Below are 24,506 nucleotides of genomic sequence, written 5' to 3'. Positions count from 1 at the left end.
GAGGCAGCAGCCAGAGGCTGCCAAGTGCCCCAGGCAGAGCACTTTGTCCCACAGCTGCCTCAGCCCCTCCTTTCCCCAGGAAGGCTTGCAAGGACTCCTGTAACACTCCCAGTGATCCATGAGCTCTAGGGGAGCCTTCCCAACAAGGAACAGAGCTCACTAAGGCTCAAGGAACACATAACTCCAGTGCCCAGGAAAAATGACTCCCTTCTCTGCCATGGTGCTGTTGCCCTGCCTGGGAACTCAGCTGCTTGCCCCAGCCTTGGAGGGCACGGGACACCAGCTGCCCTCCAGAGTGGCTGATCAGCCCCTCCCAGGCCCTACAGCTCCCTGGCTCCTTCCCTCCACAGCTCCAGGCACTGACTGTCCCCAGCCCACCTGCTTGACAAAATGCCAGCCCAGGCACTGCCTAGATGGCTCTGCCTGGGAGAGGGAACAGCCCCAGGGAACTGCATCCCTCCTGGCATTCCACTGACACCCACAGCAGCACAGCAGGATGGAATTCTGCTGCAGCAACAACCACTTTTGATCTCAGCTCTGAGAACATTCAAGCTCAGAATGGGAAGCAGAGGGAAGGAGAAAATCTAGAGCTGAGCTGCCACATCAAGGGCTGCTTTCCCCTCCTGAGACCTTGCCCTCAGCACTCTTGCTGGCAGCCACTTCCCCCCTGCCACGTGCCCTCATGAACAGAACCAGAGCCTGGCTCTCAGCAGGCTGCTTGCTGTGTCCCAAACCAGTGCACGGTGCTCGCACCCAGCACAACTCCACCTCTTGCAGCAAGAAGGAGAGGAGGCCCTGGGGAAATTTGTTCCACCTCAAGCACCAAAAGCCAGGCCAAGAAATGATCTCATTCCTGGTGCCTTCAGAAAAGGGCCCAGGACCCTGCTGGGCTGGGACCAGGGCTGCTTTTCACCACAGGCTGCTGTCCAAGCTCTGCTCTTCTCATGCCCAGCTGGCACAACATGAGCTCATGAACCAGCACTTCTCCTTGGCAGCTGCAGCCAGCAAAGCCTGGGCAAGGCAGGGGCTGGGGGAGGCCAGGCAAGGGCTGGTACCTGGCTGTGATGACCAATGATGCCACTCCCTTGCCAAAACCCTCCAGATCCACCAGCATTTTCCTGTAGAACTCCATAACTGAGTTGGAACACAGGGTCACCTGGTGGAAGAGAAGAACAGGAAATTCTTCCTTACAAAAGCTCATTATCCACGTGTGATATCCTCCAGTCCTTGAGGGAAGATTTTGTCTTAATTCTGCTGCTGCTCCATGTGTAGAGCACAGTCTCAAAGCAACAAAAGCCTTCTGGCAATAGCAGATGTGTTAAACACACCTTGCTATCAGGGCATAGCTCAGCTACATTAAAACATTAGACTAAAGCTCTATGAACCACTGTATTCAAATTAAGGCCCCAATTTCTCATCTGACTACAATGACATAAATGCAGAAGAAATCTGACTTGAACACAACGAGTTCAGCTTTACAGCAGGAAGCTGAGGGCAAAGTGTGGCCCAGCAGGTGCTGGGCAGTTCATGGCTGCAGAGTTTTTTGTCCCCACTGGAGATTCCTGCAGTGAACACAAATCCTTCTGCTCCCCAGGAGAGGGGAAATGAGACCAAGAAGAAAAGCTAACTGCTTTCTACAATGACATCTCTCTAACAGCCACCTTTTGCCCTCATCTTTGCTCTGCCCACTTGCAATCAAATAAATGGCTCTCAAGAACACAAGAGTGACTTCTGGCCTTGACCATATGGTATGTGACCTCAGCATATGATTTTGGAAAGAAAATAGTGCTCCTTGAGGAACACCCCGAGTAAGGCAGCTAGCAGAGGTCTCAGAGCAGTGCAGATCTCTCACTCACACCATGCTCAAAGCTGGCAGCAGAGCTAAAGCCCTCCCACGCTCCTGTGCAGCTGCAGCCCTGGTGCTGAAGCGTCTCTGGCTGCACTCTGCCCGTACCTGGATGTCCTGGTGTCCCTGGGGCAGGATGGTCCCTCGGCTGGGAGTGATTGTAAACTCCCGGGGCTCCACATACAAGTGAACGCCCTTCCTCCAGGCTGGGTCACTGTGGCAGCGGATCTGATCGACGCTGTCCACAGCCGGCTGCGTGCCATCGAACGACATGCGGAGCTGGAACGTCACGGGCACCGGGGAGCTGTTAGTGAGCCGGCAGCGCTGGGTGTAGGGAAAGCCTAGGAAAGGACACCAACATCCATTGAGGCTCCCATTGTGGCCTGACTCCTGCTGGGAATGGCCTGGCACAATGAAAGTGGCACTGGAGTTTAGCTCTGGATTATCTGAACTACAGCACACCCAGAAGCTGCATGAGGAATGAATCGTCACTCAGTTCCCTTTGACACAGATTGCAGACTGCAGCCTTGAAAATGCCCACTCCTAGCCCTGCTGAACACTGCAAGCTTCTCTCTTGGCGATGGGGAGGAGCTGCCTCACCTGCCCCAAACCAGCACCAGTGATCTCCCAGTGATGAGTGTGCACCCAGACCGAGCATTTCCTCTGAGAATTCAAGCTGTCAAATTCCCTGTTCAGCCTGCCAACACTCCCACCCTTTTCAAGACGGATAAACAGTGAGTCAGCATTGAGAAGAAGCTACAGCAAAAGAGATGATGGAATCAGGAACTAGAACGTGAGGCAAAGCACCTCAATGCAGCTTCTCTCTGCAGGATCCTAAAGGCGTCTCTTGGTTTGGGCCAAACAGACTGAGCACGAGACAGCTCAGAGCCCACTCAACTGGGGGCACACCCAAGCCTTGCTTGGAGATTGGCAATGAGGAACCAGGTCCCACCTCACCCAACAAATGGGGACAGCACACCCATGCTGCTCACTGGGGTTGCTGCCTGCAAGGCTTTACCCCACTGGAGCTCTGGGATTTGCTTTCCATGCTGGAAAGCCAGAGATGCAGCCACTCATGGTGGGGATGTCCTGCAGAGCCTGGAGAGCAGCCACAAGCTGCTCTGCAGTGGACATCTGGCTGGGCTGGCCAGCTCTTTGGGGAGGAGACTTCTCCCTGGGCCTGCTCACCAAGAGGCACTGGAACACAGATGGGGAGAAAAAACAACTGCAGCTGCAGCCCAGAGCTTCTCTGTGCCCATCCCAGTGAGCACTGCCAGCTCCAGCAGTGACTCCAGCAGGGAGGCAAGAGAGGCACAACAAGGACAAACACAGATGGCAAAACCTCCAATGAGACTGAGCTCACGGCATGCAGACAACAGTCAACAGTTCCAAAGAAGCAAAGATACAACAGCTGCCTTCAGCTGAAGAGACCTTAGGAGTGAAAGCAGATCCAGCAGGATCAGTCTCCTGTTTCAGAACCATAGTTCCATTGGTTGCCTTTCTTGTTTCATTTCTTCAAAAAGGCAACTTGACAAGTGCCTCCATGGTGATGCAGGGGGGGACAGAAGCAGCTCAGGAAAGGCAAGTAGTTTCCTTAAAAAGTCCATGACCTTCCTTGTTCTGGGTTCAGGCTTGGTAGTGAATGCTCCCCTTGGTCTGGGAAGGGGGATAGGGGTTTTGGGGGTTTTGGCCCTGGGGGTGGGCTTTTCCCTTGGGGGTTTTTGGCAGCTGTGGCGTGATGCCGTGGGTGCTGTGCAGTGGGAGCTGAGGCTGGGCAGGGAGCGGAGCTTCCCTTCCTCCCGCTTGGGGATGGGAGCTCGGCCGCGTGCTGCTGCGGGAGGTTGTGTGCTTGGCCCCGGCACTGCCCTGGCTGCAGCTCAGCCTGGCACCCACCCTGCCTGCCTTCCCCGCTGCTGCCTGCTGCTCTGAGCCACTGCCCACATCCCCCTGCCCTCTGTCCCTCTGCAAAAGGAGCATTTCCCTCCTTCCCTCCTTCCCTGCCGCTGCCGGCTGGCAGGGGATCACTGCCCTGCCAGAGCCCACAGCTCCTCCTGCTGGGATCCTCACTGCACCAAAGGACAAAAATGGCACTTGGTGGCTGGCAAACGTCTGCTCTTGTTCTCTGGGCTCTCCTGATATAGTCTAGGAAAGAACTGTTATTCCTTTCCCCATCGTTTGAGCCCTGTAATTTCAAAGGTATCATCATTTGGAGGCAGGGGCTCATCTTTCCATTCCAGGAAGATCCCCGCCTTCCTTGGCAGACATCTGTCTTTTCAAGCAGGACAGAGACACCAGAAAATCCTGACTTTCTCTGCCTTGCTTCTGTTTGATCTGACAATGGCCAAATGCTCCCTGCGGCACCAGCAGCCTGCAGTTCCCACCCTGAAGAGGCTGCTGGGGCAGAGCAGGAGGGAGGGATGCTTTTCTCTCGGAAGGCACAGATCCCTCCCGCTGTGTCCCAGCCCAGGCAGCACTCACCAAAGGAGATGTCCCCGAAGTCGAGCTCAGGGAGGTCGAAGTGCAAACTCGGTCCAGTGACGCTGCCCCTGCATGGCGAGGACAGAGCAGGAAATGCCTTGGTTCAAGGAATTGCAAAGCTCCGGCTGGCGTGGCTCGGGGGCACCAACCTGGGGTCAGGGCACCGTGCCTTTCAAACCAGCACACACCATGTGCTCAGCACAGTGCCCCGGGGCACAGGAGGCAGCTAAAGCCAAGTGGCCAGCAGCCAGCAGCCACTGATGGGCTCTGGGCACAGGGCAGGCAGGAAAAGCCCCCGGGATGCTGCTGGTCCCATGAAGGACCCTGAACACACAGCCAGACATGGCTCCGGGCCTCACTTTCCCCATCTGCAATGGGATGGACATCAAGGTGTCCCCACAAACTTCTGTAACCAGCCCTGCCAGACACAGGTTCCTGCTTTGCTACTTCTTAGCTGGAACTGCTGTTCCCATGGAGGAGCTTTCTCAGCAGAGTTTGACCCACACCATCATTACAGACACAGTTCTGACACATGAACCCAGGGCAGCCCCAAACATCCTCTGAAAAGAGCAGCAACACTTCTACACAGGGCACAGATGAATCCCAGAGGAAAGGAGCAGCTTGTCAGCAGTGCAGCAGCTGGCACAGCCAAGAGCAACAGCTTCAACAACCAAACAAGGGGGTCCTGAATCTAGCACAGCACCTCACCTGTCCTTGAACTCAGCAGACACACTGCAAAAGTCACCAACACCCACTGAAAGCAGCACTTGAAGCTGCACAACACTCCCCAGTTGATTTCATGGCTGATGCCAATCCATGCCCACTCTGCCTTGTGGTTAAAAATCAAGGCCCAGTGACCTGCGCCTTCTGTTGGATTCACAGGACTGCCCCTGGCTCTGCTCCACACATCTCAACAAGAGACACCTGCCCTTGCTCAAGGAGAAAGCTGCTGATGCACAAACACCCCATCACCAGTTTAGGGGAGGGACAGAGGAGAATCAATTATTGGATGGTGGAAGGTTCCCTCTTGATCTCCAAAATAAAAAAGCAACACTTTTCCTCCAAGAACAAAGCCAGCATCATTCTTTCTCCACTGGGGGCAGACCTACTCACCACTTTGCTCTTGCTAAGTAATAACTTCCTTGTTCTTTTTCATCCATCTCCCTCATCTTACTGCTATAATCCAGTGCAGATTGCTTTCATTTCTTCACTGCCTTGCCCCAGTGCCTCCCAAGAGCAGCAGCCTAGTTCCAAAGCTGCAGAGCAGCCAGCATCAGCTCTCCTGCTCCCACTGCATTATCCTAGCAGCACAAGGCTCAGGCTGGCAGGGACAAGGCCTCGTGCTGCTGTGGTGCTGAGCACTGAGCTCTGCCTCCCCTATCATCACCCCTTGTCCCTTGTGCTGGGCCAGGATGATCTCTTGCCATGGCACCAGCCCAGGGGATGATGCCCAAGTCCTTGGCACAGTTCCTGCTGCACAGTTCCCTGACTCCCACATCAGCCCTTGCCTGGCTGTGCACAGGAGGCACCAGAGCACTCTGGGCACAGCAGCAGGGAGCACAGCTTGTCCCCCACAGCATGGCCAGGAGAGGTGAGGTGAGGCTGCTGCTGCCCATCTGGCATGGATTATTGACAGAAGTTTTTAAAAGCACTGCTGCTGCTGCAGAATGCCCCAGGCTGGCCCATCTCCAAAGCCCTGGGGGCCTTGCTGGCTGTTCAGCTGGGACATCCCAGAGCAGCTGCTGCCCAAAGCTGATCCATCCCACTGCCTGCCATGGCCCAGGGCAGAGGGAGATCCCTGCAGGGAGGAGTCATTCCAGCTCCAGGTACCACACAGGGCAGGAGGCATCCTCCCACTAAAGCAATGCCAGCATCAGAGCAGAGATGAAGACCTCAGCAAACACCTTTTCTCTCTGCTCCACCCCAACAGGAGGCAGCTGGGGCATGTCCCAGAGACAGCTGAAGATGTGCCCACCAAGCTCCCAGGGTCCTTACCTGATGGTCAGGATAGCAGGCGTAGGAGATCCAGCCACACTGAACCGCAATTCTTCCTCAAACCTCCCCAACACGGTGGCACTGAAGGAGATCTGGAGAGTCTGGCTCCCACCTGCTGCAATGATGCCCTCCTGGGGTGCCAACTTGAATCCCAAGCCCACCTTTGTGGCTGCAGGGATGTATCTGAAGGGAGCATCAAGAGCTCCTTGGTTGATCAGTTTCACCTGCAGCAGCAAGAAAGCAAAGTGGAAATCCATGTGGAATCTTCCCTTCTTGGGAGTTATTGTCTAAGGATGCAATGAACAGCCAGAAAAGGCAGAAGATGCTTTGTGCTGCTGAATGACACAAGTCAAAAGATACAAGAGGACAAGTTCTGCCTTTGGGTTTTCATGCAAAGCAGTGGCAGCTGCACAGACCTGCACTCACCCTGGGGTTATCCCATGGGCACAGAGCAGTGCACCTCTGGGCAGCATCACCAAGCTCATGGAGACCTGGCCCTGAGAGCAACGTGGGGTGATTGCAGCTGCCTGGTGAATCAGCACTGAGCTGCTGCTGCCCCAGCCAGCACAGCTCCAACTGCACCATCTACTCACTCACTTTTTCCCACACCATGAAAACAAGACATTGATAATGAGGCATCAGCAGCAAAATGTACAGACAGCACCATCTTTTGGTGAGAAAACTCAGGGTGTCTTTCTCTTCTACAGTCAAGCTTTTGAAAGTGTCTGCCCTGATGCAGTGCCTCATTTTCTACCTCTTTTCAGTTGCTCTCTTGTGGTTTTTTTTGCAAGTTAGCTCTATTGTGAGGGAGTCAAATAGGAAGAAAAATCCTTTACTTTATTCCCAGGAACACTTTTCTCTTTCCAGAGCCAGAGATGCACCAAGGCTGAAGTGTGGGACTGGTCAACAAGGGACAGAACTCCCAAGGCTTTCCTGGGACTTCCAGGAATGAGCAGGAGAGCCTTGACTGGAAGCTGTTGGCAGTGGACTGAAGCTCAAAGGCAGCCAGTTGGTTCCAGCTGCTTCTGCAGAGCCCAGTCCAAAGGTGCCTTGTGTCTGGCACTGCCACAAAAGCCTCTGGACATGCAGCTTTTGCACCCAGTGCTGGTTTCACCTGCCAAGGGCTTGTTTTGCAGGAAGCCTCCCAGCTGATCCCTAAGGAAGGTTGCCCAAAAGCAGGGGCTGGGGCTTCATGAACAACAGACACACCTTTCTGACCCCCCAGACTGGACCAGCACATCAAATATTCCCTGCTCACAACTGCCCAGCTTGGCAGGAATTCCACAGCTCCACCAGGCTTGCTGCTGCCTCAGGAGCCATCAGCATCCATCCCCAGCCCTGCTGCTCACCTCACAGACATGGGGGGTGTTGACAAAAATGTCCCCAAGCTCCAGAGTGTCACAGCTGAGCTCAACCAAGGGTCCTTGGCCTTCCCCTCTGAGCTGCAGGGGCAGCCTGCTCTCACGGCCTGGGGAGAGATGTCCATTTCAGTACAAGCATTCCCTCTGTCACACAGCCTTTTCCAGGCTGCCTCAGTGCTAGTCCCTGACTCTGAGCTGGATGCCACCAGCTCCTGATGCTGCAGGACAAGATATGGACCCTTCTCTTCCCTCAGCCTTGCGGCTGATTTCTAATTTCTAACCCATTTCTCGGGCTGGTTTCCAATTTCAGCCACCAGTCTGCTGAGTTTAAAACACCTCTGCTGTCCTGTAGTGACAGGCCAAAGACTAACAGGTATAAATTGAAAAGAAATTTAGGTTAGATATTAGGAAGACATTTTTTCCTGTGAGGGTGGTGAGACACTGGAGCAGGTTCCCCAGGGGCATTGTGGAGGTTCTAGTCCTGAAAGAGTTCAAAGCCAGGCTGGATGGGGCTTGCAGCTACCTGTTCTAGGGGGAGGTGTCCCTGCCCAGAGGCCTTTAAGGTCCATTCCATCCTTAACATACTGTGATTCTGTGCTTTCCTTCCCATGCACCTAGAGGAGCTTGGAAATCCATTCAGTGAAGGCACAAAGCTCATCCAGAGCTTGGCAATTACCAAACTACCTGGCCCAGCAGCACAGGACTTTGTTGCCCAAGTCCTCACCTTCTGACCCTCAGCACTGGCTCTGTTTCCACAGACTGAGAGCTGCAAGGTGACAGCTCCCACACAGGGAGAGAAGCAGCTGCTGGCCAAGGCTGCTCCTTCTACCAACAGCCTGGGCTCAGTGGGGCTCAGCCCCCTCTGCTCTGGTGCTGTCTGGCCAGTGGAGCTGATCCAGGCTCAGGGAGCACATTTCTAACCCAGCTCCTGCCACCTGATGATGGATCCATGTCCAATGGAGCCATCCTGGAGGCCAGGGGCCTGCAGGGGCTTAGTGCTTGTTCACTAAAGCTGCTCTGCTCTGCAGCTCTCTGGCCTCTGAGGAAATGCCAGCAAAGGCATGGCATGAAAACCTCTCCCCGCCTGGGTGGGCTGTGCTGGGATCAGGAACCCAGACACAGCACTCTGAGCCCTGGCCTTGCACAGGACACTCCCTGGGAGCTGCAGGGCCACTGGGGATGTGCCAGCACTGCCCTGCTGGCCAGGGACTCTTCCCAGCACTGCCAGGGCAGCCCAGTGGGCTCAGGCTTGCACCATGGCTGCACTGAGGGGGAGAGAAGCAGGGCAAAGGAGCTGCACCTGAGATGCTGCAATAAGCCACACTTTGATACTCCACTGCTTCCAGGGGTTTGAAAGTCATCTTGATTTTGGCCAAACCATCCGGCTCGATTTCTCCCTCCTAAAACAGAAACAGCAAAACATTTCTCTTCAAACTTCACATTTCTTGTTTTCAACCATAGTCCTGTCAGCCTTTGTTTAGAGCATCAGTGATGAGTGAACAACACAAGGAGCCCAAGGAAACCCTGCAAAGGCAGCTCAACACAGTGCTGGAAGCTCTCAATGCTGGTCAGCTGCCACTCTCCACAATTTCCTACTGCTCTGACACAAGCTCTTGCTCACATCATGCTGCTGTCAGCTGCAGTGGGATGTAACTGCCAATGTGCACTGGTGGCTCTTCACAAGGAGAGATCATGATCCCCTCCCCCAGAAATAAAAATATTAGTTTAACCTGTTTTGAAAGAAAGCAGAGGTTGGGATTATTCTGGGCTTTACTCCAAGGGGAGAAGGGATTTTGCACTGTGCACACACCAGGCATTCATCATCTCTCACAATGCCAGTGCTCAGAATCAAGGCTCTGGCTGATGGCAGCACGTGGCAGTTTGCTTGCACAAACAGAAAAGGAAAAGGTTTTCTGTCCCTGTGTGCAGGAGAACTCAAAAGGCCCAGTGAAACCTTCCAGCCTTGTGTCCAGGCTCTCAGATGGCACTGGAAGGCAGACTCAGAAATAGTGCAAGGCGTGGTTACAGGAGGCCATTGGCATTTCTGGGATCAACCTTGGGCTGAGTTTGGCCTCCTTTTCCCAGCCAGCCATTGCCAGCTTCAGGTCAGTGTGTGAGCTGGCAGTGCTGCAACAGCCTCTGCTGAGCCCCACGTGTGGGGGCAGCCCCTGCCTACAAGAACTGCTCCCTGTGACACTGCAAGGACACGCACGGAGTGCCCTGAGCTCCAGCCCTGGCAGCAGAGCTCGGCTTTGTCAGGCTCCCAGCCCTGCCTTGACCCTCCAGGCCAGAAATGCTTTGAGCATTTTAGCATTTTTAGGTGAGCTCTGCAGCTGCACCAGAAACTCAATTCCCTCCCTCCCAGCATGTGGGACCAGCTGAGGATCTGCCCAGTGACCTCAGCCAGGGTTGCAGTGGGTGGGAGGAGAAAGAAGGAGAGGAGGAAGAGGAGGAAAATGAGGTTCTCAGCTATCACTTACCATTGGCTCAATGACAGAAACGTCATCAGAGAACATGGGGTCTTGGTGCACCTTTGCCATCTCCCCCGAGGCTCTCAGGCTGGCAGCACGATCTTCACAAGAGCCCTTCTCCTTCCCTGTTTCTTTCTCCTCCATTAATTTTTGTTGCTGCAGCTCTCTCTGTGACTGCCCAAAAAGACTCTGCCTGCAGCCAGAGGAGAGACAAAGCCAGCAGGTCGTTTAATAAGCCACAGATTTGCAGAGAGAAGTGGGAGTGCAGGAGAGCAAAGCACCTGGGGAGGAGCAGCAGTGTGACAGATGAGCAATGCCACGACTGACTCTCACCATTAACAGACAAATACCCTGTCTATAGGTTAAGAAAAGGTTTTTTACCCCCTGAGTTGTTATCAAGGGACAGCCGGGGTTGGGGTATTTGGGAGGGTCGGCTTGTCACCATGGTGACATCTGACCTCCAATCAAGATTGGAGGAAGTGAACTCCACCACAGGACAGTGAAGAAGGGGTCAATGGTCAGAATTTTGGGAGAGGCTAAAGGGTTAAAAGGCAAAACCTCCATTGTGTGGGTGAGCACACCTGGGGAAAATCCTTCCGTAACATCTTCTCTATCCAGTCTTCTGTTGTATTTTTGATAAGGTTTAATCAACCTTTCTAAACTTAGGAAAAGTGAGTGGCTATTTCTCACAAGCAGCCGCTCCCCAGCAAGGGCTGACCCCAAGCTCTTGGGGTCTCAGAGGGATCACAGGATAACTTGCTGTTCACTGGCACTGCAGGGACTTTTACTCCACACTTGCAAGCTCAGGGGGGCTTTCCAAAGCCAGCAGGCCTCCAGAGAACCTCCTGGCTCAAAGCCTCTGCCAAAACTGAGGGAGAATCCACCAGCCACTTCAAGTGGCTTTTCCTCCCACTGAGCTGCTGGGGGAGGCAGATAAAGATTATGGAGCAGGACTTCCCTGGGAAGGGGAGACAGAGCTGGGTTGCAGCTCCATGTTATCAGCACTGTGAAAAATGCCCATTATATTATTGGCTTTTTGCAAATAGTAAAATGAATACTATATGTGTGATGTTGGAAAGTGATGTTGTATTAATCCTTTTTTACAGACCAAGGAATAATAACTGTTGAATTTGCAGTGTGGTTCTTTGGTGTGTTTTACCTTGAAAACATCCTGATTGAGCCTAAAAAGGGCACATTTTAGCAGTACTTCAATGAAAGCTACGCTAAGAAAGGGAGCAGTCAAAACTCTGAAAGAGTGCAAATGCACATTAGAGCAATACAGTGACATGGAAACCCAAAAGGAGGATGCCATTTCCAGTCTGAAGGATCCAATCCCAGCTCAATGAAGCACCATGAACAGGAGCACATCAAGGAAGCAGAACAGGAGGTTTCTCTGTATTTACCAGCAATGCAGTCTGGGACTGTGGGTTGTCACCCACGCTGGTAACTGTTTACTTGGCCCAGCAGAGAAACTCTGTGCAATGTGTTGGAAATAATTATGCAGATGTGTTGGTGCACTTTGGATTTAACAGCAGCAATCAGGATTGGTCACCAGGTGAACAGCTCTTGCCTGACAAACACAAGACTCTCTGCTTTGATGCTCAGGGAGAGCTCAGGGGAAATGTGCTTCTGCCCAGCAGCTGCTGGCCTTTGTGCTTTTGTACAGCCCCACTGAGGAAACAAAAGTTCCTGGCCTTGGTGCTTTGCTGCTGCTCAATCTGTCACTTCCAAGTGTCTTCTGGGGACTTTGGTGATGAATGCATCACACACAAAAATAAAGAGAACATCTGCCAAGCTGAACTTTGTTCATGTCAGCAGTGATGAACTTGCTTCAGGTTCAGCTCATGAAGGACCTATTGCTGCAATGATGGGCCTGACCAGTTCCCATTACCCCTGGTGAGAACATCCCTGCTGGCTGAGGGAGAAGCCTTAGGACAGCAGTGCTTATGTGCTGGATGTGAGGCTTTGGAGAGAGGGGTGGAAAGACAGGCCCCAGCAGCCCCAGAGCTCCTGCATGTGCTCCAGGGCTGATGCCAGGGCTGCTGCAGCTCTCTGCTGGGGCTCGGGGGGATCAGTGTCTGCTCTGGGCAAGGCACAGCATTTTGTTCTTATTCTTCTGCCAAAAATTTCACTGGAACAGAGAAGCTGCCAGTTAAGGGAATCCCTGGCCACACTTCAGCACTACATTCCATTCCATTCCATTCCATTCCATTCCATTCCATTCCATTCCATTCCATTCCATTCCATTCCATTCCATTCCATTCCATTCCATCCCATTCCATCCCATTCCATCCCATTCCATTCCATTCCATTCCATTCCATTCCCACTGCTGCCCCATGTTACATGCTCCTGCCCTCAGATGGCAGGATGGCAATAACACTCCTGGGGGAGACTTCAGGGCTTGCCTGAGAAAGAAGGGATCTTCTTCTTTTCAAATTATCAGGAGAAGAGGATCCAGCCAAGTTCAGCACTCAGTTTTCAGGACTGAAAAACCAAGTGCAAATCAGCCCCTGCATCTCCTACATCCCACCCTGGGCTGTACCCACCAGACTCCTCTGTTCCTGCTGTAGCAGTCATCTCTCACACAGACCTGGCTCCCCAAGACCCAAGGACACAAGCTCTACAGCTGAACTTAACTCCTCTGAATTTCAGCCAACATCACTAAGCTGTTCCCTGAGCCCACAGATAGAAGAGCTGTGAAGGAGACATCCCTGACATTGGAATAACCAAATGAAAATACCAGTGCCAATAGATGGGGCTGGCAGCTAAATTTTTGGCCTTTCATCTGTGAATTGTGAGCTGTTCCTTAAGATAGTTCTCATCCTGTTAGATCTACCCTTTCAATGAATCACTACTGCACCCTGACAGGCAATACCGCACTACTGACAGGCAGAAAAGATAAGGTATGGAGAGGGTTTCAATAGGTTATTTTCTTCTGCTTTTTAACTAGGGCCCTTTGGATGTTTGTTTCCTTGCATGGCATCTAAAGGCAGGTCCAGATCTCCCAATGACACCTGGCAATCCCCAGACACTGCTCTTGCTTTGAGCAGTGTGTCTGCTCAGATGATTGCCAGAGCTCCCCTCCAAAAGTTATTCTATACTTTTCTCTTCTAAATCAGCCCAATTGATTTTCAAATATTCACTAAATGTCTCATATTTCCTACACACCTCTGCAAGTACCCATGGGCATGTGGTATATTGATAGGCATTAGAGGAGCTCGACCTTCATGAAAGTTCCCAAGGAAGAATTCATGATCTTTTGGCAAACACTTAAACCAAAATGAAAAAAACCAGCAGAAACACAGGAACTTCAGAGTATTCAAAAAGAAATCTCAATGAAAAGGGGGCACAACCTTATTCAGAGATTTAAATCATCTGTTTGAAATTTTAAACTGGCTTTCAAAGGTTCATCATGGAACACAAGAGGTGACTGATGCCCTCAGCTGACAAGGGAAAGCAGATCAGCTTCAGGAACAGGACTGCACTGGCTGCCTGCAGCACAGCTCATGTTGGGCATCTGATGCAGGGACCCCTGCAAAGCCACGTGCCTGTGGCCTCCCAGAGAATGGCTCTGTTTGGCTGACAGTGCTGAGAAAGCATTTCAGGAGCTGCTTCTGCTCAGCAGGGTGCAAGCCAGCTGCCAACATGTTGCAGCAGCCTCCAGGAAAGCTGGGACAGAGAAAGCTCAAAGGCTGCATCCTGCTCAGAACACTGAAGGCAAGAGCAGCTGCCATCCATCCTGCTCCCTTCCAGCCAGGGCTGCAGGGATGCTCAGGCTCCTTTTGTTGCTCTTTCCCAGCCCTGTTATCACCCAAAGGTGTTTTGCACAAGGACAGATCCTCACCTCTGGGTGCTCAGCTGGAAACGAGCTTCCAGGTTCCCGGTGTTGCGGAGCAGCAGAGTCTTCTGCGTGCTGCACTTCACTGGACATGTGGAGAAGTCCAGCTGGTCAGGGAAGTCCAGGATAGCTCGGGCAGCAATGGCCCGAATTGGCACCACTATCCTTTCCCTTTCAGTGACACAGACCAGCTTGTGGGAATAATCCTGCAGGAAAAGAAACTGCCTCAGCACAGGGCATTTAGTGCCGTTCCCATGGCAGAAGAAAAACCATTTCCTATAACCCTTCAAGGGCATCAATTTACCTATCCCACCCTAAATGAACACTAAGCTCTACTGATATGTCACATTTTAGAGGCACTAGCGCACTTTGCAAAACCTGTCTCAGTGGCATTAAGCTCTCGTGTCACTTGGTCATCCAGAGAACTGCCCTAGGCCACCATCATTTTTACTCTACATTTTAATGATGTTAAAGAATTCCTAAGTCCCTTCTAAGGAACATGGAGCTAGGGAACACAGGACATTCCTTTTTAGCTTTCTATATTCCCACTGTTTGAGAATAGGACAAAGTGTTCAACTGACTCGAAGCAGCAAAAAAAAGATGAGAAAACAGCTGCACCCAAAGAGCTCCTGCACCTCTGGCCTGGTGTAGAAACATCAGCTGCCTCAGAACTCCCCTCCAACTTTGCCTCTCCAACCAAGTCAGGAGGAGAACAGTGCTAAGAGGCAGCAGGATGCTGCTGGAAAGAGCCTCTCTTTGTTTCCCTGCAAGGCTTCCTCCCTTCCATGCCATGTCCTCAACCCTTCTGGGTGAACAAGCCCCCAGATCACAACACTGACCCCCCAGATCCCAGCACTGAGATCAGACCTGCCAGGGTCTCAGCACTGCTGTTCAAACCTCCAGGCAAAAGCACCTTTGGCACGCAATGGGTGCCAGCTGACAGAGCAAGCACAGGGACAGGCATGAAGACAGAGGCACAGCAGCGTCACTGCCACGGGCTCTGGGCTCACAGCTCTGCCTGCAGCTTGCACCTGCCCTACACCAGCTCCTGCAGGCAGCTGTCCAAGTCCCTGCAGCTCAGCAACCTCCTGCTGACCAAGGGCACCCAGCAAAAAAAAAAACCCGGGAAAATATTCAAAGAACCTGGCAAAAACCTTCTAAAAACTTGGCAAAATATTCAGAAAACCCGCCAAAAACCTTCTAAAAACCCACCAAAAACCTTCTACAAACCCACCAAAACCTTCTAAAAACCTGGCAACAGTGTGCCTGTGCCTGTGCCAGGCCGGGCTCACGGGCACAGCACATCCTCTGCCCTGGCCCTGCAGCTGCACCATGCTCACTTGTGCTCTGGCACAGCACAGCTGCAAGGCTGCAGAGCAGAGGCTGGGAAAAAGCACCGTCCTTGCTCCAACCCAGGGAGAGGCAGGGAAGCTCTTGCCAGGCAGGAAGGAGGAAAGTTCTCTGACCTCTTTGTTCCTCCAGTGTTTTCCATCATCATGAAACCCCTTCCACTGTACCTAGAGATGGCCCAACATCTATCAACAGCCCTCTGTCATTTTCATCCTGTTCCCTGGGCATCTTCCCTTGGCAATGCTCAGGGATGTGCAGGGAGGGGAAGCAGAGCCTGTCAGGCCTGGCTGCAGTGCCTGGCAGCCCGTGCCAAGCTGGGACTGGCTGCAGGCTGCCTGCCCACGGCCTGGAGCCAAGCTCCCAGCATGGAATGGGCTGCACCCAGAGTGCAGGGAAAACAGTGGCTTTGGAGAGCATTCTGTGTTTTGGCTCCTCCAGGCTCACCTTGTTCTCGCCGGGGCTGAAGCGGATGCGCACAGGGACAGACACGGCCGGCACCAGGAGACGGTAGGCATCGTTGGAGCCCATGACCTGGAAGTAAGGTGATCTCTCCATGGAGACCTTCACCACATGAGGAAACTGCAGCAAAGACATGAAACAATGATTTTGTCACTTGTGGAAACAGGATGAGAGGAGACCTGTCCATGCCCTGGTGTCATCCCTCCTTGACCCCTTTTCCAAAGCACTTTCAGCTGTGCATGTACAGGCACACAATTCATGAGGGTGAACTCAAATTCCTTCTGTCTGGCTCCAGCATTCTGACCAGGCCCAGTAGGGCGGTGCCTGGTGGGAAGGAAGGGCCAAGCAGGTCAGCAGCAGCAGGATGGAGACAGAGCACCTGAACCAAGTCATCTGCACATTCAACAAGGCCAAAAAACCTGCTGGCTCCTGCCAGCACACAGCCATGCAGTCGTGTTCCAGAGGGGGAATGTGCTCCCTGAAAGCAAACCAGCACATTGTCCTTGGGGAAGGAAGAAATTCCCTTCTAGTACATCAGGTTTGGGTAGGGATGTTCTGGGGATACAGTCATGCAGGCAGACCAGCAAGAAAGGAGACCAAACACTGTGGCCTTACTGGGAATAAAAGCAAACCTGAAAAGCCAAAGAAGGAACACAGCAGGACAACCCCTAAAACAAGGAGATGGCAAAGAGAATTTAAATGGGCAGTAAAGCAGCAAGGAAGAGTCATAAAACCATGAGAGCAAGCAGCTTGTCAAAAGTGACAGAAACACAGACAGGCTGTGCCTATCACTATGGGCTTCAAAGGCATTTTCTGCCTGGAGAAACAGGACCAGCAGTGTGGTTCCAATACTGAAAGGCAATTTTGGCTCTCCAGGGATTCTTGCTGCCTGTGCAGGCAAGCTGGGCTGCTGGGCATTCCTGCCTGCAGCCATCATGCCAGGTTCTGCCCTCTGGGATACACAGACACAGCAAACAAGCATTTTCTAGCACACAGATATCACCAACCAATGAGCACCAAAATGCTCTCAACAAGTCTAAACCAGATGACTTTGACTCCCTCCTGTCTCTTCTCACCAGCCCACTCTTGGCACAAGCCTCTTTTTAGAAAATGTTTTCCCTGACTGAAATTCCAATGGTCTCCGTTTTCCTCTTTACAGCGGAACACAACTGCTGACATTTTTCAACTTTTCCCCTCAAAGCTCTCTTGGCAAACTGCAAAACAACCACAATTTCTACAAGTGAAGGTGAAAACCTCCAGGAGCACATGGCTTTGGATGTGCTGTGGTTCTCCAAAGGGAAAGCAGAGCACAGTGTTGCTTTTGGAAAAGCTGAGCAGAGCTGGATGAAGCTTAGCAGGAGCCTCAAGTGGCACCTAAAGGGCTCCCTCTGCTTCTGCTACGTCACTCTGATTCCAGGGCTGCTTCAGAACACACCTCCTGCAGTGCCAATGCCATTAATGAAAAGTTATTCCAGCATAAAGTGCAGAAGACTCAGCCCCTGAGCTTTGACTGTGAGCTGCACAAAGGGAGCCCAACAGGCTGAGAGAGGCAGAGGAGCCAAGATTAACCAAGGAGACACAGGATGTGGTAAACACTCAAGGCAAAGCACGAGAGCAGATAAGAACTGTACAGGCCTCAACACTCCTACCAATCCAGAGCTTTCAAGAGAAGGCACCTCCTTTGGGACAGATACCGTCAACACATGGCCAAAGTCAGGGGAGAATTCCCAGCACAGGAAGCTTTCCACCATCTTGCAGAACAAAGGTGCTGAGACATTTTCTTCTGGACGTGCTGCAGCAGATACCCTGCTTTGCTGTACACTTCGGGAATTACAGCTCTCTCCTCTTCCAGCACAGTGTTAAAGCTCTGTAGAAACCTAGGCCAGGGCACTGGGAATATTTCTCTGTCTGCTCTGGGCTGTCCTGACCCCCAGGGGAGCACTGACTTTGACCCTCATTTATGGAGAAACTTTCCTAGACATCAATATAGGCTAGAATCCACAAAAGCGTGAAATAGATTAGAGAGAGTAGTGTAGGTGTATCACTTGCTGAGAAATTTAGGTTTTGGGATTTCTGTGGATAGAAGCAAGATGGAGGGCACAGAGTGTCATCCTGAATTTCTTCTTCATGCATCTTCTTCCTTCTTCTTCATGGGTTTGGGTGGCATTGTGTAATTGGGCAGAAAAGTCCGCATTGCATGCTTCCAGGGATCAGTTATTGGCTTAAAAGGGAAAATAATCCAGGTGTCCTTTCTGAATTGGATAGCTTAGTCTTAAAAGACTTTGTAAGAAGAGATTGTTAGCCATTTTGTGCCTTGCTAATGACAAGCTGCCGAACTCATGGTTGTGAGACTGTTTTACTGATAAGAAATAATAAACACCTGAGTCTGAACGTGAACTACCATCTCGAGTGCCTTCAATCCCGACCCAGAGAAACCGATAAAGCTCCATATCCCAGCACTTACCTTGTCCACATTCATGAGAGACACTGTCATTTCAGAGACATCATGAGTGTTGAAGTTCTGAAATATCACCTCTGGTGGGGAAATCTGCACCAAGTTCTGCTTTGGGGGAGCTGACGGCAGCTGGAGAGGCGAGAGAGAGCAGGGACAGCTTCAGCTGCTGGGAGGAAGGCTCATGAAGGACAATCTTACACTGACCCCAGTGAAGTGCAGACTCTGGGGGGAGCACATCTGCCCAGCCCACACTGGGCAAAGAGTGGCTCACCCACCTCTGCTCGGAGCTGATGGAGAGCTGCTGGCCACACAGAGCAGGCTTGAGCCAAGCTGCTCTTTTGACATGTATTTCTCCAGCTTTCATTCTCCACAATGCCAGGCAGCACTTACCTTAAGCACAGCCCTGTGCCCATGCGGTCACAGAGCTCTGGGGCACTGCCTGAGCACTCATGGAGTAAGTAAAACCCATACATTTACATCAGACTCCATGGGAAACGATTTTGCGATGTCCTTCACTCTGACACAGGGAAACCAAGGCCCACACAACTGCAAATACCTTTTTTGATCTAGAACTTAGGCACCAGTAGCAGAGGAGGTGTGAGAGATGAGGTGATATTTGGCTGAAGCCAAAAGGTTATCAAGTTAAAGAATGAAAGTTGTTGATTCTCTGTGTTGTTTGGGGTTTGGATTTGTTCAGGTTGGTTTCTTGGGTGTTGCTGTGAGAGGAACAGGGTTGAAGACCTGACCAAAAGGAAGCAGGGTGAGAGGGGAGGGGACAGAAAAACTGGCGTTTGGAGGGAATGGAAGTTCCCAAGTACCCATCCAAAGGGAAAGGGGACAGAACAGCCCTCACCGGGTATAAAGGGGATAGAAAGATTGCCATTTTCTCAGAGGGTGTGTTTGTTCATCTCCAGGGGGAGGGAGACACGCCCAGCTCAGCTGAGTCCTTACTAGTAAACAGTTTCCTTTTGCTTCAATGATTTTGTCCCCTTTCATTGTATTTAAAAGTGAGTGCATTTCTAACAGAGGAAAAGGCAAAAATAAAGTAACACAGAAGTTAGGAAAAAGACAAATGAAGTGAATGCTGAATGAGGATAAGGTTCAGTTATTTTCTCAGCAACTTGGGTAAAAGTAGAGTTGGTATCTCCTTTTTCCATGAGCTTTAAATAGGTGCTTTCTTGTCATTATTGCTACCTTACTTGATACCATTGTAGAGGCATGTCTGGAATGACACAACAGCAGCAAATGCTTCTGGAGCAGAGACATTACTTGGAGAAAATTCTCCCCTTCTGCAGCCACACTGCTGTCACTGCAGAGACACCAGCAGCTCTCCTGTGTGACTCCAGGGCAGACACAGCCTGCTGAAGGGAGTGCCTGCAGCACACTGTCCCCCACTTGTGCCCTTCCCTGAGGTGTTCCCAACGCCCCTCTCCAAGGCAATCCTTAACCAGTGTGTTCAATGTCTCTTGCTGCCAATTCACTGCTCAACAGTGTGATAAATGAATGGGATTCGTGCTAACAATTGGAACTATATCGATATTTTAGAAAATATATGTTAAAAAGTCCTAGAGGAAAAGGATATGTAATTAGTGTCACAAAACAGATGTTTTCAGATGTTCATGAGAAAATAGGAGACAGGATGTAGTGTGAGATAAGTAAAATCCCAAAACGGAATAGGCCTCGGGATAATTAAAGAATTGGCCTTGAAATGGACAAAATTAGGATGATTCTAGGTGTTTATGAAATAATATAGCTTATTTTTGGAATATAATGCTGGCTTCTATAACACAAGACCTGGGACGCATGTGCAGCCTGTGGGGTTGTTCAAAGGACAGTGACGATGAGGAGAAGCCTTCGTCGGAAGCAACCAGTGAAAAGCCAAAAGACCCCTTGGAAACAAGCTGAGCATGCACTGTGCAGTACAATGATATAGATTTCAAGAATTGAAAATAGGAGGAGATTTACATAAAATTGTTGATGAACATGTATTAGCATACAGTATATAAGTTGTGTTTGGGTTCTTTTCTCTTTTGTACGGGAGGCAGGGTGAGAAACCCCCCCATACCCTGATTGTACCCCAATCAGTTTTGCTTGTGCTTTATCCTAACCACTGCCAAATTATTTTGTATCTATTTGATTACATTTGATTACATAATTTTATATAAAATTGCTGCTCAATTAAAATTGCTGCTAAATTCTAATTTTGTGGTTTATTAAATTAGACATATAGGACCTCATTCATAACAACAGCCCACCTTGGTCACCTACCCTTTTGGACTGTGCTTTCTACTGAGCCAGTCCTGCCATAAAAGCAGCTTGAAACACACCTCTAAGTAGGCACTGATCCACAGAAAGCACATCCATCCACACCCCTCTGCCCAGGCCGAGTCCCCTGCACATCTGGCAGCCTGCAAAATCTAACACCCCACCAGGGTCCAACACATTGTTCCAACCCAAAGCAGGAATGCAGTTGGTTTTGTTAAATCTGAAGGAATTCCTGCAGGTCCTCGGCCTTCCAAGGCCAACGCTGCCACTGTGGAGGGAATCCTGTGACCCCGAGCGTTTGATGGTGACCACACCAAAGCAAGAGGTGGCTCCTTCAGCAGGGGAATGGCACATGGCAATGCTGTGCCTTTGTGTCCCCAGCCTTCCCCCATTGTTTTAGCAATGGCAGCCACACTCCAGCACAGCCCAGCAGCTGCAGCAGAGGTTATTTGTGTTGCCTCAGTGCACATCAGGACTCCCAGTCCACCACTGCCAGCAGCTTGCAATGACAACAGCACCTGGACACGGAGGTGTTTTGCTGGAGGCAAGCCTGTCACAAGCACACACCCTCTTCAAACTTGCCATCAAGCAGAAAGGAAAAGAGCAGGAAAAGGCTACCTTTGGACCAGTCTTGCTCAGGTCTATCCACGGGCCAATTCTGGGCAGAATACTCCCCCCAGTGCTGGCCTCCTTCTTCTTCATCTTGGCAAACTTCTCCTGCTGGAACTTAGAGGGAAGCAGCTGAAAGGCAAAACAAATAAAAAAAAAAACAATATCAGCAAGAAGCTCAGAGATGTGCTTGTTCAGAAAGGCATTTCTTGAGCAAGTGGCACTGGCAAATAATTTGTGATCACAGTCACTAGGATAGTTCTGGAAGCCCTGGAAGTTACTTGCTGAAATGCAATAGCTAGAATAAATAATACAGGGTGCAATACACATACTCCAACCACATGGCTGTGGCCCATTAGTCTCTCTGTGATCTGATGTGACATGTTTGGGGATTTCTGCTCTTTGGCCATTTGTTTCCTCTTATGTTTCATAGGATTGAGGCAGTGACCTTTACAGAGAGTGGGGAGGAGCTCTCAGAACTGCCCCAACTCCATCCCTGCACAACACTCACAACTCACAGCAGGAGACAGCACTGCTGGCTGAGTCCAAGAGAAGAAAGAAAGAAAAGATGTACCAAGAGGGAGGTGCACAGGAATGTGTCCAAGTTTTAGCTCTCTCTGTTAATGAGCATTTGTTTCCTCTGTCTGGGCTGACAGAGCCCTCCAGAGAAGAAAACAGAGGCATCTCCTTGGCAGAGCCTCAGCACTGGGGCACCTTCAGCCAAGTGAGCTCCAGACAGCAAGGCACCTTGGTGGCCCTGACTGCAGTGCTGCCTGCAGGGCTGGAGCTGTGCCCACCCAGGAGCTCAGAGAGAACAGCTGCTTTGGGAGCTCTTCTGGCTGGGACCAGCCGTGGCTCTCAAGGCTTTGGGCACAGTTTGAGCTCTCCCCCCACATGCCCAGGTGCCCAAGGGCAGGTTGGTCACAGCAGCACAGGGCAGTGCCCAGCCTGACAGAAGGAATTCCTGTGGCAAAGGGCAGGCACAGAAGCACATGCTGAGGGCTTCAGCTGCACATTGCTTTCACTTGGCTCCCGTGGCACAGCCAGGCAAGGCACTGGGCTGTCCCTGAAACATCACACAGTGTTCCCTCCTGCACCAGGACAGCCCCCACCAACAGCAGCACGGCACAAAGAGCTGGGCAGGGGCTCTGCAGCTTCCCAGCGCTGCTGGACAACAGGGGCAGGGACACCAGGGACACCAGGGCACTTGCCAGCCTGAGCACAGCCCCAGTGGCTACTCACAGTGTTAGGCTGCAGTCTTTCCCTCAGCAAAAGACGAGGTGTTGGTGTCTTTTTTGGGAATCCAGAAGCCATTCTGAAGGGAGGATGTCACAGAGGAACGACAAGGCCTCAGCAAAACTGGAAGGAGCAACAATGGAACTCTGAAAATCCAGAACCCAATTCATGGCAGACTCAACGCATATATGCTGCTAAACATTTTATATCATTTGAAAGTAGCTAAGTGCTTGTTTGGCATAAGTAGCTAGTATTGTTAGGCCTCTAGCTGGACTTTATTTGACTAGATGGCTCCCTTGTGCAATTCAAAGATGGATCATACTGAAACCTGGAGCTAAAAAGCTGAGCATGAATAATGCTTAGAACAGACAAAGCTGTAGCTTAAATATTACTTAAAATCAGCTTGAGTGGGCCTCCTCTTCTTTAGGCTAAACACCCCCTGCTCTCTCAGCTGCTCCTCACTGGACTTGGGAGAGACTGCAATGTTATGGCTCATGGCTTAAATATTGCTATAAAGGACGTTTTGCCCACTGTGACAAAACTCTATAAAGAAGCTGAGAGCACCCAAGCCCACCCTTCCCTGAAAATGCCTCCTGACTGGAACTTGGGACTGCGAGTTCAGCCCCACAAGGGAACTTGAGACAAGATAAAGGTGACACTATTGTCCCATTAGCTCAGGTCTCCAGAGAAGTGAACAAGGCCAAGGGAGAAAAATAGATCCACAACAAAGCCAAAGCCAGCAGCTCTCCTGAAAATCAGTTCTATCTGCCTTCAGGCTGGGCAAGTCATAGTCACAGACTCCTCTGCTGAGGCCAGGTTTGCACACAAACCTCCCATCAACAGAGGCTCAGGAGGGAATTTTGGGACTGTGGTGCAACCTCTGGTAAGGGCCAGTGGATACCCATCCTCCCTCACACAAACTGGCTCAGCTCTAAAACCCCCCACCCCCAGAAGGCCACATCCAGGGGACATTCCCATCACAGACGCTGCAGGGGGTGTCATAGTCCATCAAAGACCCCCAAAGTGCCCCCAGAGCCATTCCTGAGCCCTTGCACCAGATGATTTTGCAGGGCATGCAAAGTAACACAACAGATCTGAAAATCCACAACCCAATTCATGGCAGACTCAAAGGATATACTGGTGCTGAAGATTTTATATTACTTGAAAGTAGCAATAGACAGTCAAACTTGCCCCACCCCAGGGAGGTACCTGGGAGGTCCCACCTTGCCCAAATCTGCATTAATCCATTGGAATCTTACATTTTGCAATACCTCACCACAGAGAAGACCAGAAGAGGATTTTATGGTATGCCAATGGGATCCATGGAATGGTGATATTTTTTACTTCATCTGTCTCTGTCATTCTCTTTCTTCCCCCTCTTCCCAACCCCATCTCCACCCCCTTCACCCCCCCCCCGCCTTTTTCTATTCCCTTCTCTCTCTTCCTCACATTTACTGTTCCATAAAATCCAGACTACTGACTTTGGCAAATTGCCTCATTTGCACCTCAATTCAGAGGCCTCTCCCTAATAATTTTAATAACCAGATGATAACAACCCACGGAAACTTGAACAGAACTCATTCACCTTGAAGCAGTTTAAGCAATCACTATAGGGAAAAAAAAGTATAGATGAGTACATTTAGAAAATGTTGCATTTCTTCAGTGCAAAAAAAAAGCACAATCAGTAGACGAACTATTGTTCATCCACTCAGCTGTGCATGCCACTGAACTGCTGCACCAGAAGACTGGCATTATCCCATCCTGTATTTCCCTTTGGCCTTCTCTCTCAGAGTGCACATGAGACAAAACCAAACAGTTCAACTTTAGTCAATCTTTACCTTCAAAGGAAATTCACGATCTTTTCCAGAGGCCAATGCTCTGCACGTTGAGGAATCCTCTGCAGAGACCAATGCTCCGCGAACTGAGGACTCCTAGCAGAGGCCAATGCTCTGCACGTGCAGGATGTTGTTTGCAGAGGCCAATGCTCTGCACGTTTCGGAATTCTCAGCGGGGCACAATGCTCCGCAAATTCAAAGGACTCACTCGCAGAGACCAATGCTCCGTGAACAATTCACTCGGCGAATCGCCCAGTGTAGCTGCCTGTACGAGCCCAGGCTGCGCACACCCGGCCAGGGCCGCGTT

The 24,506-nt window shown here is 51.1% G+C and overlaps 1 protein-coding gene across 1 annotated transcript in view; it reads right to left on the bottom strand.

The window, feature by feature from the left end:
- The window catches only part of LOC135292503 (hydrocephalus-inducing protein-like), a 267,908-nt gene extending 243,415 nt beyond the window's left edge, over window positions 1-24,493 (bottom strand). Inside the window, exons 1-13 of the mRNA XM_064406700.1 lie at window positions 24,203-24,493; window positions 22,371-22,487; window positions 21,138-21,260; window positions 18,264-18,383; window positions 15,785-15,919; window positions 13,997-14,196; window positions 10,161-10,344; window positions 8,981-9,080; window positions 7,669-7,787; window positions 6,320-6,543; window positions 3,914-4,392; window positions 1,955-2,187; window positions 1,056-1,156 (exon numbers count right to left, since the gene is read on the bottom strand). Coding sequence (XP_064262770.1) covers window positions 1,056-1,156; window positions 1,955-2,187; window positions 3,914-4,392; window positions 6,320-6,543; window positions 7,669-7,787; window positions 8,981-9,080; window positions 10,161-10,344; window positions 13,997-14,196; window positions 15,785-15,919; window positions 18,264-18,383; window positions 21,138-21,260; window positions 22,371-22,442 — 2,090 coding nt within the window. The 5' untranslated portion in view covers window positions 22,443-22,487; window positions 24,203-24,493. The remainder of the gene's footprint in view (window positions 1-1,055; window positions 1,157-1,954; window positions 2,188-3,913; window positions 4,393-6,319; window positions 6,544-7,668; window positions 7,788-8,980; window positions 9,081-10,160; window positions 10,345-13,996; window positions 14,197-15,784; window positions 15,920-18,263; window positions 18,384-21,137; window positions 21,261-22,370; window positions 22,488-24,202) is intronic.
- Window positions 24,494-24,506: the final 13 nt, after the last annotated feature.

Source organism: Passer domesticus, unplaced genomic scaffold, assembly GCF_036417665.1.
Source record: "Passer domesticus isolate bPasDom1 unplaced genomic scaffold, bPasDom1.hap1 HAP1_SCAFFOLD_37, whole genome shotgun sequence".
NCBI lineage: Eukaryota > Metazoa > Chordata > Aves > Passeriformes > Passeridae > Passer > Passer domesticus.
The sequence above is the reverse complement of the archived record's forward strand: the minus strand, read 5'-3'. Positions and strand labels throughout refer to the sequence as shown.